We start from the raw sequence: 14,852 nt of genomic DNA, 5'->3' as shown, positions 1-14,852 counted from the left end.
ATACTATGAGAAATCGCTATAATTATGTAAGCGTGTTTGCTAGAACAGTTAGTAGACGAGCTATAGGCCAAATTGAGATAATTTTCCGTTATCATTTTACGAATTCGGATTCTTTTCCTTTGTACTTGCTTTTCAACCACGTGTTTCACACCAAGTAAGAGTACCTGTTCCCAGTGAACATTAATCATTAGTGTGTGTTCTTTATTAATGTTCACCCACTGTTAAGGAATATAGCAGCCTAGTTAATCTATTTTTATTGATTGATAATGATTATTTTTCATGTTTTCTTTGCGATAGATGGCGGTACCGCATGGTTTACAACGTGTGGCTACGGATTCTTTGTGTACCGTATTGAGGTTCACGATACAATATTAGTTGAGTGAAAGTCAGTACTGTATGGTGAAATGTGCTAGCATTTGGAGTTCCTGAATTTTAATTTAATTTGAAAATCTTGGTGGTAGCTCATCTAAAATATAATTTTGTAACGCCTGTGTCAGTTAAATTCTGTAGACCACTACAGCAAGTTCTCTAAGAACATCACGCACATTAACGTAATTTTGATAATTTCAATGAGCTATCTTTAATATAGATCATGAAAGTGATCGCACACCCATTTCATATTTAAGTATTTTCTCTGATGTGATTTTTAAAGTGTCATTCAGTTTCTTGCTAACGTCATCATGAATAGCTTTACACTGACTAATGCCTTCCTTAATTATAAGGGTGGCATGATAGCTTTTCAGCGCAGTTACGTTATTATGCGATCTGCTTGTAAGAACCGTTCTCTCCTGATCTCCGATGCTTAGCCTTCCCACTAACAGTGATATTCATACCGTAGTGGTTATATTGTATGCCAGTGAGGATCTTATTTTGTGCGACGATATTACTCATATTTTGCATTAGGTGAAACCGTCCTGCTCCCTAATGGTGTGACGATCCTCAATTAGCTCCAGGAGACCAAGATTAATTCCAACTGGGAATTATGATATGTAGCATTTCAGACGTGAAAGTCCTGATCTGCAGAAGAGATGAAACTATAAGATAATTGTCAGTATGAGAGACTTTGTATTGTAAGATCCCTATGGTGCTCTTGATATGGAGGAAACCTTCACTCATTCCCACTGAAAGTATATTCCCAATAACTGATTGTATTTGATTCAGCAGGGTAATTAAATAACTGAAGAAAATCAAGTTCAAAATGAGAAAGAGTCATAAGTTCAACAATTTATGGGCAAAAGCAGATCTCTACACCCCCCCCCCCCCACCCCCCACTGATTGTAGTGACTGATGATGCTGCCAGGAAGCGTTATTTGTTGTGCATTATTACAATTAATCTGAGTGATGAAAGTTAATTAAGATTAGTCATTTAATTTGTCGGTCAGTAATTGAGAAGGTACCCTGTTGTCACTAGCCATAGCAAGCTATAACCCTCAGAACTATTAAGAAATGAGGCAGCCAAGTGCCCATAATAGGTGTGAATAAAACTCAGACTCCATAACAGCAAATGATAAAATCAAACAAGGAAGTAGGGGTGAGTTTGCAATAGGATGCCATAAAAATTTATAGAAACCATTATTACATGAAAACTTAGGACAGTATAGAAGTTTTGAAATTAGGTCTTCTAGAAAAAGTGTATATTGTTCTTGCAATTGAAAAAAAAATTAACTGTACTATAAGAGGAATCGATGATGAAACGATGAGGCGGTCATTTGGAGATTCATAGCAACAGACATTGACCACCTATGTTGTAATATGCTTTATATCCCACACAGATAAGCAGAAACGTCGAACTTTACGTGGTCTCGCGTTTTCTTCTTTTTATGAAGTGCTTTATCTAAAACATACTGTTGGACATTAAAATTGCAATACCAAGGAGGCAAATAACGAAATATTGCGTATTGTGCATGTACAGTATAGGAGGAAGAATACACGATTTAATTTGTGGGTAAACGTGGGTATATAAGGTGTGAAATTTAGTACAGAGCAGTCATCTCTGGCACCAACAACGGCTCTGACGCTGCTTACCGTCGAGTAGAATTAAGATTTACTCTATGCTGCTTTAACGCTCCGTCAGAGTTCATCTATCATAGAAGCCGACGTGTGGTTATGTGCCAGACTTTAGACAACCCGAAGCTAATTGTTTTCAGTGGGTAAACAGCTAGCCAGGGCAACAATCGAATAACCCCTCTGGCGAGACAGGTCGGGACAGCGCGGGCCACATGCGGGCTTGAGTTATTTTGTTGAAAGATAATGTCGAAGAGACCTTGAAAATAGTGCAATGCTGCCGGTCTTAACACATCAGAGATGGAGAGCATGCTGTCCAAATTACTGGTTATACAAACCACACTTACCCGTATTGTGTTCCCAAAGTTGCTACAAACGCTAGGTGCTGCTGTTGTATGACGTTGACGAATGCGATCTGGAAACGTCAGCTCCTTCGGTGCCTCCTCACACGGAAATGTCCATCGAGTTGCTGAACACGAAACTGAAACTTTTCTGAAAAGCATATGTGGTGACACTCATGTGTACTGTGAAGTCCATGGGCGTAACACCGTCGGCACACCTCTGTCTCATGCAGCGGCAATGGAAATCGCAACAGTCGCAGTGCTGACAGCCAGTGGTACTACTGACGTCGTAATACTGTCTTCGGAGATATCTGTCTTACTGCAAACAAACCACTGTACCGGCTCAAGGTATGTGTCGTGGTCATACGATCGTGTTAGGCTGAGCCAACAACGTCTGTCCACTTGGGCATTATTCGCTTTAGGCATTGATCTTGCCAAGCGTTGAGTACGGCTCATTGATTCTAAATTCACGTAACAATCATTGGACACGGAACAATGCGTGCACCAAGATCGAGGTAAGATCAACCGGAGTCTTCACAGAGCATGATCTTGCTACTGTCGGATTCTCCTTTTGACAGGAGGCACAATACAATCTTATCTCAAATCTTCAAATGCAGTTTCTAAACGAGGAACTCACTGCGTAATCTTTCCTTACGTACAGAACGCAGGCGGCGTTACACCTTCTTACTCTCTCTGTTTGCGTTCGAACGCTGATCACTTGCATATCCTAGAATGTAGACTTCGTGCCAACTTGGCTTTTGTAGCAATTCGCTTTCATTGTGCTGAAATTTTAATCATCTACCTTCTGATATTACTCTCTCAATCGGAAAATAACTTTTGTTTAGCTACATCGTAATGGAGAACGTATGTGTTTCACTTCTGTGGGAGGAAGACAAAATCGTACAAGCAGTATGCAACTTTTGCGTGTAGTCTTATGTCACAGGTGGAGAAACGTCTAAGCTCCGTTATCACTTTACCACAAAAATTATCGTAAAGATGCGGGGCAAAATGCAGGAAGCCTTGAAATACTGAAAGGAAAGCATTCAAATGAAAATTTTTGGAATTAATTGTACGGAATTCAGAGAAATGACAATTTCAAAGTGTTGGGATCAGAAGGAAATTTGCGATAAAAATATAATTCGACTTTGCTTAATCTTATGGTGCAATAAATATGGACCAACCAGAATCTCATAATTCTTTCTATAGTAAAACGCATCGCCGAGACAAAAGATAATCGATTAACTGTACACTGCACTTTTGAAGATTACAGTGAAGTAATATTACAATATATGCCAACTTAATTTGCTTGATGCTATCGGTGAAACATCAAGTACTAACCGTAGCATTGTTAATTTGTAAATAAGTTTTAGATCTATAATGTGTTTTAGTAATAATGAACTAGCTGCCAACGTGTTCACTTTTCGAGAACGGATAAAGAGTAGCTAACTCAGCTAGAGCTACTATTCTGAGATAAAACCATGTAGTTTCATTTCAGAACTACATCTCCGTGGCTTATAAGATTTCAGTAACATGCTTTTCGCTGTTTATGATGCCATGTTGTCTATTGATCAAGGTGACAATAGAATATGTAAAGTCCATACGTGGGACTTGGTATAAGTGAAGCTACCTCGTATCCACAGAGGCTGCATGTTTGAAATTCCCTAGCTCCCTGTTAACCACCCGCAATGAAGGGGTGCGAAAGCAGCTCTGTAACCACCACTAAAGACCAATCGACAACGCCTAGGTTTATGGCACCCATGACAAACGTTCCTGAGGGTACTAGAGTTGTAGAGTAGCATTAACACAAAGTCAGCTCTTCTATCTTTAGATCCATAATCAAGCACTTTTAAAATTCCATAGGAGGTGAATGCCATATTCCTTGATCTTGGAAGGAAGACAGCAAGCATTTGCTAGACCTCGGAGAGCTTCGACGACTTTTTCTGTGGCATTCGGGCAGAGAGATCGAGCTGAACATTTGCTAATGAAGATATTCGGGCACTAGACGAACCCTTTATCTTAGAACGTTATCGTTTTGTAGAATCTATCACGGGTTTAATTATGTATACAGAGTGTCTCTCCTAAAAGTCAGACGCATTTTCTCTGTTGCTTCGGCAAGTATTTGCAATTTAGTTTTGGCAGTGTGTACATGGAGTCAGCGCAGACGACTACTGCTCACCACGATTCTCATGCAACGCCCGATGTCACAGAAAAGCGACGGTTTGTTTCGATTTACAAATAAAATGATTTTTTAAACAGGAATTTTACGTGTTCATTCTATGGAGCGGTTCTAAAGAAGTCTAGTTTTATTGCTGTGTATTAACAGGGACAGTAAAACACGAAGAGTGCCCAGTACTGCAGCAGCAACAGCACCGGCCTGGCCCGTGCTGACTCCTACCGCCAAGCACGCAGCGCTACTGAGAAGCTCTGGATTCCTGGTTATTCTTCACGTTGTACTCTTCCTATTAATACATAAGGATAAAACGAATAACGCATTAGATTAATATGGAACCGCTCTATGCAGTGGGAACCTAAAACTCAATTTTAAAAAACATCTAACGGGAAAGAAACCGAAGCCTTCCATCGACGCTTGTCGTCACTTCAAACACGTGATGAGCAGTATTTGTCCACTTAAATGAAATTGCCGGTATCTGCCGAAGTACCAGGGAAAATGAACCTGGCGACTCTTAGGAGAGACACCAGGTATAATTGTTGAACATGTCACCCCTTCACTTCTGCAGCGTCTCATCATTGGTGGGAAGCCGTGATGAACGTTTATCTTGCAGTACACACTGCTCCGTCCGAGAACATCACTATCATAGATGTTCAACAGATGATATCTAGTTTCAATGTAGTAACAAATACAGTTACATCGATTACCACTCTGAAGAGTGAGCAGGATCTAATCCGCCGAGAAAACGGCCATGTATTGAATTTCTGGCTAGCGAACAATGCAAACGCTTAGTCACATTTTATGAACAAAACAGTCCAGATAATATTTCTTACTTTCACTGTACCACCTGGTTTCTGATGAAATAGGCCATCTTCAGCTCTAAAAACTGAACTTTAAAATAGTTGCTGTCAGCAGCGTCAGTTATAGCGACGAAGAGATTTCCGTTCTCCAAAATAGTATGTTGAGTGAGAGTAAAACGCTTCCCATGATTCTGCAACAGGCGGACGCCAGTGAAGTAGGCCTTTCTGTCCCATAACATTTGTTCAAAACTGGAATGATCTAGCCTTTTCCCAACAGCTTGGTAGCCTTCTTACTTTCAATAAATTACTGCTAGAAGATAAGCAAGTCGGTCTGTTTTCTGTTGCCTTCCTTTTTTGAGCTGTGTTATTTCCGCACTTTGCTAAGACACATATTATAGGAATCGATTCGCATTTATTCTGTTCAAAATTTAATACTAAAAGCACCTTTCTTACAGATTCAGTTCTGGAAGGAACCCAGAGTCGTGAACAAACCTGCAGACGTGATGGTGTCGCCGGAGATGCAAACTAGTTTCCTGGAAGGCCTCGAAGCGAATGGAATCCAAGCGACCGTCTACGTGGACAACGTGCAGACGTAGGTCTTAACGTTTACCGTTTATTCACAGTATGATATATCTTATGGTCGTATCCTTAACGCGACTTTGTCTTAATCTGATCTTGCAGATATTGCCCATGATTCGTCGGTTTCTGCATGTAATCCCTTGTCTTCCACAAATTTTATTCTGATTTCCGCTTTCTAAGAATTTTTGTCGGTCTACAGTCTTTCATAATTCGTCCTGTCTTTGCACTAAGTGAGATGGCACAGTGACTGGGACGGCTATATCTGCACTTTGCAAACATCCCTATGGTGTGTGGTGGACGGTAAATTGTATACCCCTGTAACTAACCCACTTTCATAATCCAGTCGTGAAGCGCCCGCGGGAAGAACAAACGTTGATAAGCATCGGTGTGAGCTAGAATTTCTTTAACTTTATCTTCGTAGCCGTTTCGCGAGTTATAGATAGAAGGGAGCAATATATTGATGGACGCTTCAAGGGACGCACGGATGCAAGCACACTTTTTGACTGTGCTCCACAATGTGATGCCCAGCGCCTCTTTTGTAACGTCTACCGTTGAAGTTGACTGAATTGACTGACGCTTTCGCATTCACTAAATAGTCCCGTAGCCCTGTACCCAACTACGCTGCTCTTCTTCGTATCCTCTTTATATCGCCTGTCATCTGTACTGGTACGGATACCAAACTGATCAATAATACTCAAGTACTTTTCGAGCGATGGTTCACTAAGCTACCTTTTTTGAGAGTGGATTGCACATCCTTCGGATTCTTCCAATGAATCTCAGTGAGGCATCTGTCTTATCTGCTGTTAGTTTCATATGGTCGTTCCACTTTCGGTCTCCAGCAAGGTCATAGTGCGCGAATATATAATATGATCCAAAATTCTACAACATATCTACATCAGCAACACAGGTATGTAGTTTCATGCGTGTGTTCGACTACCCATCTTGAAAAACTGTAGTGACCTGCGCTCTTTCATTAGGAAGGCTTTTGTCCTCCAGCGACCTACGATACACTACAATTGAACGAGGTGGAAGTTTTTTGCGTTCTCTATGGAGAATTATACAATATCTCATTAGTTCCGGTTGCTGTCGAGCAATTTCAGTAAAATTCCTATCCCATGATCGTTTATTTTGGTATGTTTAGTTTCGTCGTTGGTGTGATAAATTAAACGAGCAACCATAGTACGATTTGCTTCTGTGAAACAGTTTTGGAAAAAGGAGTTTAGTGTTTATCCATTCTTTCTGTTATTCTTCTTCGCAGTGAAGACATTGCTTTCATACTGTTACTAATAACGCCGTGTGGCTAGGACCTCCCGTCGGGTAGACCGTTCGCCTGGTGCAAGTCTTTCGAGTTGTCGCCATTTCGGCGACTTGCGTGTCGATGGGGATGAAATAATGGTGATAAGGGAAACACAGCACCCAGTCCCTCAGCGGAGAAAATCTCCGACCCAGCCGGGAATCGAATCCGGGTCGTTAGGCATGACATTCCGTCGCGCTGACCACTTAGCTACCAGGGGCGAACATGCTGTTACTGATTTAACATCACACCAAAATTTCTTAGGATTTTCTGTCAGGTCAGTAGATAGGCAACAGACAGGCACTCAAAAGGACTTGAAATCGCTGGCGTTCTGCTTCATGTTTCCCCTTGCTTCCCTTAATCATTGTAAGTGCATGCTGGGAGTAATTCCTTCAAAGACAGATGATTTTTTAAACAGGTGTTTTACTCCCCCTTCACGTCCAGTCCGAGCAGGTCTTCTTTCAAAATGACTTAGACGTAGAGGCGTTATATTTTAACTTTATATCTTCACATGAAAAAGAATTCCTTCCACAGGCCAGGGCAGGTCCATCGTTACCGACCGACCACCGTGTCATCTTTCGTCAATAGCGTCACTGGATGCGACATGAAGGGGTGTGTAGTCAACACACCACTTTCTGGGCAGTTGTCAGTTTTCGTGACATGGGGCAGCGACTACCCTGTGAAGTAGCTCTTTAGCTCGCATCACGAGACTGAATGCATCCCGTTCCAGTCCTGTCACCAAGGAGAAATTCCTGATAGTACCGGGAATCGAACCCGACTTTTTCGTATTACGGTCAACCGCCCTTAGCACTCAACTACGGAGGCAGACTCCCTTCATTAGCCGTAAAATTAAATTTCCGTTTTTGAATCGTTGCCTCTTTATTGTTATGTATTATTTTAGTCAACAGCTTAAAGATAAAATAAGGAACTAAGAAGAAAAATTCCATAGTAAAAGTGTTGCAATACCAGACTGAACGCTGCTGCAGACCTTACTTATTTTTGTAGCTCCTGCCATTTTTGTTGTTTTAAGTGCTTTCTCAGTCACAATTTGAAGCACTGATCTTAACTGTTTTCTGCACAACTACCTACTGTCACCAATAATTTAAAACCCCTCGTTTCAGACTTATCGACAATGAGAGAGGAGTCCGGAGACAGGGAGAATCCTTTGGCTGGGAGGACTACTACACCCTCGAAGAGGTAAGTTGCTCTCAAGAGTTAAGTTGCCAGCATCTTAGCCACTTCTACACCGTGTAAGATAATGTTGTCCCGAGCCCGATGCTTGGTTTGAAAACAGCAATAGTTCAATAGACATGGTCCTATAGGAGGCGACAAGGTCTTACATTCTCCCATCCTTTTAAAGTGACTCACCCAGCCAGTAACTGTGGAATGTGGACTCTTTAATTGACATTTTTCACTGCTACAAAACTTGGCATTTTTCACTGCTACAAAACTGTGCTAGAGGTGAGGGAAGCGACAAGCGAATGAAATAACCTCCAGAATAGACACAGCATTGAACCCCACACATTCAGACTCTCTTGCAGTGTGTGCAGGTCAGAAAATGCCTAATGACCAACGCACTCGCACGAGTAGGTAGCAATGTTGAGACACAGAACCAAGAGCACTTCGGAGAGACAAACAGCGAGAGATGTGGTGCGGTAGTTAAACGCCTTGTCTCGTACTCTGGTGCAACGTGCTTCGAGTCGTTTCCTGGAGCCACTCAGATCATTAAAGGTGAACATCAGGACGGTTATTTTAGAAAATAACGACCAATTCCTTCTTCCACGTTTATACAACTGAGTTAGTGTTTCAGATGTATTCCAAAGAAGTCGCCGCGACGCTAAAGTATAGTTTCTCTTCTTGCAAGAGAGAAGTAATTGCTCTTTGGTTACTGTAGGTAAGCCTGCCGTCAACTCTAAAGCCGTCGGCACACTGACCGTGCTGTCGAACGTTAACGTTGAGCGTGCCAAGTTCAACGTGCTGCTGAACGCTCAGGAACGATGCGACTTGTGCATACAGTACGTGGGCCCAAACGTGGTATACGCGATCGCAACGCACTCCAGCGGCAGTTGAGGGATGCTTCTAGTTCGTAATCACAATATTTACTCAACGAAAAGGAAAGTACCATGTCCAATAAATAAGGTAACGGGCTTATAAAATTTCCATTACAAACTGTGCATTAAAAATTTGAATGCTTCTCCGCATAAGATAAATATTATTTCATCAATCCCACATTTTAGTAAAACCCCAAGGTCAATCTTACTTGATCACTGTTCCTACACAGTAGCAGAATCTTTGCAATATGTGAAATACGAAGTGTAAAAGAAAAAAGAGCAAAATATCTTTACACAAGTAGCGCAAGCTGTCCTGTAGATTAAGCCAATCGAACAAAGGCAACCCTAAAAAAAAAAAAAAAAAAAAGGAAGGTGATCTTATATTTACATAACATCAAGTATTATAGTATATGCTTGAATTAAACTAATAATAAAGTTTCGGACCCTAATAAAAACGCGCATTTTAGGGAAAAAAATTGGAAGGGTTAAGACACGAACCACTGCCCCAACCAAAAACTCTCCACATGACACTTAAGCTACTCATTACGCTAAATCAACATCACATCTCTTACATCTAATAATGTTACCCCTTGCTGAAAACCTTAATCGTAGATACGTTACTAACTGAAAGTTAATTATAACAAATTGTGCCAAGAACAGTACGTTTTGGCTGGATCTTCAGTGTGTCGCTGCCTTCAAATAGCCTACTCTCATAATACGCAAGTTACCGTAATTCGTTTGCCACGAATATACTGTTTCTCATTATTTTATTGGAACGAATCGCAAAGTTAACAACGGGTTTTCCAGTGATTCTCAATTTGCTGGTGCTCAGAAGCGGTATATATACATATAGGCTTGAAATGAATGCCAATATGACGTCTCACAACAATGTATGAAAGGAGGCGGCGTGCTTGTGACGTGGGTGGCGTTGTGGCATCTCATTGGTCATCGCTCACACGCACGCTCAGAACATCTGACATACCAGATATTGCTCTGCACGTTCGGAAAGACTCCCGGGCGTGCTATTCCACGCTATGACGTCAGAAACTCGGCACGCTCAACGCTCAACTTTCGGATGCACGGTCCGTGTGCCGACGACTTAACAAAAAGCAGTTTTTTGTAATTAACAATCCACTTGTGTTAGAAAATTTATGGAACTGAAGAGAATCCTCGTTTTTTTCCAGTTATAATGATGTGTTCGTTATCCATTTTCCTATGTTATTTTACACAATAATTTAATGTTTTATTTGAAACTGTTGTATTACATTTGACTTCAGGTGTAGGTCACAAATAGGAATCAGTCGTAATATATTCATTTGGTGCAGAGTAGGGGCAGCCAAGATTTCGACTGGCAGGGCATGTCCAGCCGTGAGTGACATAGGCTCTGCCTCGCCACACTTTTCCCCTACCGTCACGCCACACTGTCTGAATGCGAAGAGAGGGAAGTGGGCAAAACTGAGAAAGCGCAAGATGTAAATGGAAGTGCAGTCGCACTACATACGACTTGGTTTTATATATCCCATTTCTCAACAGCACAGAACAAAAACAAACAAATTTTCAGTATTATTACTTATATTTGGAGTGATGAAGAATTTTTATCTGGTACGAACTGTCGGTATACAGAGAGACGCAGACAGTTTCGTATTGAAGTTCCCACGTAATTGCGACTTATTTAGTTTCATGATCCATAGAAGAGGGTACTAGGAGGGAGGAATGTCGCAGGTTATATGGCCTCCCTAGGGTCCCCAAGGAAGGGGTACCTTTTCGTCGTTTTTGAGTAGAGTTGGAGCTCTGACATATCGTGTAGCAAAACATCTTGTTACTCTGTTGAGCCCTATGGTGGGTCTGTATGAGCACTACATCAAGAACTCGGCTGATTTCTGAGTCGATTAGGGGAAATGCGTTTGAATGACTGTGATATTCTAAGTTTTGATGTGGTTCCTCTCTTCACTCGTGTTTCTATGTCTGATTCGTTACTGTTGATTGAGGTTAGGTTTAGTGCTGAATTAACGAGCCTTTTTCAACATGTGTTGATTTCCACTTGCTTTTTATTCAATAACTAGCCATACGAACAGGCAGTCGGAGTTCCGACTGGAAGCCCATTGTCACCTATTATTGCAATTCGTCTACGAAGGATTTCGAGGAACGTGCCACTGACGGGGGCTTTGAAGCCTGCATGCTTTCTTCAGATATATAGAGTGCGGCGGCGCGGTTCCTTTCAGGGATTAAACCAGCACCTACATGTGAACTCGTCGCAGCATATTTAATCTTCCTTTCTACTGGTTAAAAAAATCTACGCCAATTAGCATTTTTGTACATAGATAAGGGATTATAAGGGAATCATGGAGTACTTCCACACCATTTATTTTTACTGGCAACAGAACTTCGTGTTTAACAGATTTTTTAACTTTTATTGTAGCTACAATTATCTGTGCCTCCATTACTGGCATTATTACAAGTTCATTTCTATTTGGTAGCGATTCTAACCATTTTTTATTCACAGCACATAAATAACTGCCACTATCTGCTAAACACTGTACTTCTTCGTTATAGACTTGCAGACTAATTTCTGGCTGACTCAACACCTTTCTTTCACTGCTACCGTCAGAACCATCCTCCAACAAATCGTTCACAGCCTCCCTTCTATCGAAACCTTCCATGTTTCCAGATATTACACAGATTTTTGCAGAATTACCCACATTACTTTTCTACCCCATACTAACTATTCTCTCCACTAATGACAGCTCAAAAATTTTTTCGGCATTTGGCCATTCTCCTTTTCCTGTCTCTCTCTTTCTTTTTTCCACAGTTAGTTGGCTGAACCCCATTTTGGTCACCATTTTGCTGCCTCTCCCTTATAGCCTCACAAACGTCGTCATTTATAGACGCTAGTACTTCTTCTACGCCGACATAACTAATCTCCCGTAATTCTCCAGCTTCTGTACTTTCTCCTCCCCAGAACATGACTCAACTTCAACTTAATTGCTAAAGACTTTCTCGCAATCAGGTTCTGTCATATTTTCCGCTAATACGTCACCCATTTCGTCTGCAATATAGTGTTAATTTCGTTTACGTCTGTCCAAAAACTCCACTAAACCTCCGTTAAATGTAGCTCGTTTCGTCTGTTGTTACTACCTTCTTCCGCTCCTCACTTATAATCCCTGTCTGTTTAGTTCTAACACGTACAAAGCGGCTTCAAATTCCTACTTCTCGTCTTGTAAACGCAAGCTCTTTCACAGACGGCATTTAACGGATTTTGGGATCGTGTACCATTTCTTACGTTTGCCCCATTTGCTGTCGCCTTGGCACAATGCCATCCTCTCGCATCGCAGAATACGATCGACAATAATGCACCTTCTCCCATTTATTTCGCCTATCATTTGCTGGATAGCACCACCTCCCGGCACCCCTGCTCCTGCTGTTTCCTCGGTACACTCTAATTCTGTTAAAGTTTACATTTGTCACCCATTTTAACGCACACTTCCTTACGCTTTCCTTCCTGAGATTAAACTTTTCCCCAGCCCAGAAGCCATTTAGCAACTCCATTTGTTTCTGCTTGCCGCAATATTCTTTAAAACCCCCTCTTTAAATTTATCTAGAGTATCGTACTGTTCAGTAACGATAATCCCCCAAATTCTAGACTCTCCCAAGAATTTGGACATAATGAACCCTATTTTCTGTGTCTGACCACAAACTAGGTAGAGCACCTTCAAAGTCATTCCAGAATTATCTTGGATGCACGTTTGCTGTTGTATCAAAACGTAAAAACTGCCTGAGAGCGACATGATATTTCAGACGATTCTGCCACAAAACTACACCCACTACTGTTAGTCACATGTCTGGGGTAGTTTCAACATGGCATAATCTACTGCTCTCCTCATGCAACTTATTTTAAACCTCTTCTACGTGGTTAGTTAGATGAAGAACACTTTCTTCAGACACACCCACTAGGCCAAACACACTTTTTACTTATTCATACATTTGGCATATTCAGAACTGATTTTACTGTCCAGCAATTTGTGATCATTTACACATATAGACTCTACCGCCGATATTTTGACCTCTACTTTCAGCACACTTTCCTTTATAAAATCTACCCTTTGTTTGTTTCCAACAGCAATTTTTTTTCAAGGCATCTCTTAATTCACTTTTTACAGTTTTAGTGGACTGTTGGCAGTTATTCTCAACTTGAAAAATTTTGCCATCCACTTTACTTTCTAACAACTTCAAATCATTTTTCCACATTTCTTTTAAAACCGCAGTTGCCTTTTCAATTTTTTCGTTAAAATAACTCGTTTGCTTTTCGATTTTTCATCAAGTTTACTGATTTTATGACCGGTTGTGTCCATCTTTTATAGAACCCATTAATGCTTTAAACATTTTTTGCAAAGTTCCAGGTTCTATTTTCTGCATTTCCTGTTAACCATGTTCCGCCGGCACTGTACCAAATCTGGTATTCACATTTGACACATTTGTTTCAGTAACACTACCCACACTGTCATAACACAGTTTATTGTTACCGATTTCATTCCTAATATAACTTTCAGTATTTACATTAATCCCACTAGTTACATTAACTGACATACTTGAAGCAGACTCTGCTCCATTGTCCGTAAATAACAAAGAAACATAGTCAAAAACCTCAAAACGGCTCTGAGCACTATGGGTTGGTTGGTTGGTTGGTTGTTTGGGGGAAGAGACCAAACAGCGAGGTTATCGGTCTCATAGGGTTAGGGAAGGATGGGGAAGGAAGTCGGCCGTGCCCTTTCAAAGGAACCATCCCGGCATTTGCTTGGAGCGATTTAGGGAAATCACGGAAAACCTAAATCAGGATGTCCGGACGCGTGATTGAACCGTCGTCCTTCCGAATGCGAGTCCAGTGTGCTAACCACTGCGCCACCTCGCTCGGTAGCACTATGGGACTTAACATCTGAGGTCATCAGTCCGCTAGAACTTAGAACTACTTAAACCTAACTAACCTAAGAACATCACACACATCCATGCCCGAGGCACTACTCGAACCTGCACCGTGGCGGTCGCGCGGTTCCAGACTGAAGCGCATAGAACCGCTCGGCCACTCCGGCCGGCTCAAAAACCTCCTCTTTTACTTTAACATCTACTCCTTCTGTCTGTTTTTTTTTCTTTATTGTCATTTGTTCACCTTATACAAAGGCGGGCAGGCAGTGGATACATCTACTCTGTTCTTCAGCCACAAGCATTACAATAATAGAGGAAAAGGAGACAGAAAAGTAACAATTCGTGGTTAAAAAACAGGAGATACAATAAATAAAAAACATGAAGCCATTCACACTCGACGAAAACACACGAAAAGCTGTCGGCACTGCACACTAACACTGACGAATAAGACGGAATGAGTGAACGAGGAGCGTGGCGGCGAGAAACACTAAATCACAATCACGACGGCACAAACACTAAACTCATGGCGATGATCTCTGGCCCACGAATGTCCACTTAGTGTGTGCGAGTCCGGGGACCTGCCAGGAGGGGAGGAAGGTGGTGAGGGTGGGAGAGGGGAGAGCAGGGATGCCAATGGCAGGGGGGGATGAGGGAGGAATGAAGGGAGGAGGGGGTAGGGGAAGCCTGGGGGAGGAA

General features: G+C 41.6%; 1 protein-coding gene across 1 annotated transcript in view; it reads left to right on the top strand.

Moving 5' to 3' along the window:
• Positions 1-5,109: 5,109 nt before the first annotated feature.
• The window catches only part of LOC126474495 (zinc carboxypeptidase-like), a 72,198-nt gene continuing 62,455 nt past the window's right edge, over positions 5,110-14,852 (top strand). Inside the window, exons 1-3 of the mRNA XM_050101965.1 lie at positions 5,110-5,268; positions 5,771-5,907; positions 8,310-8,385. Coding sequence (XP_049957922.1) covers positions 5,110-5,268; positions 5,771-5,907; positions 8,310-8,385 — 372 coding nt within the window. The remainder of the gene's footprint in view (positions 5,269-5,770; positions 5,908-8,309; positions 8,386-14,852) is intronic.

Source organism: Schistocerca serialis, chromosome 4 (genome assembly GCF_023864345.2).
Source record: "Schistocerca serialis cubense isolate TAMUIC-IGC-003099 chromosome 4, iqSchSeri2.2, whole genome shotgun sequence".
NCBI lineage: Eukaryota > Metazoa > Arthropoda > Insecta > Orthoptera > Acrididae > Schistocerca > Schistocerca serialis.
This window is presented reverse-complemented; position numbering and strand designations above follow the sequence as displayed.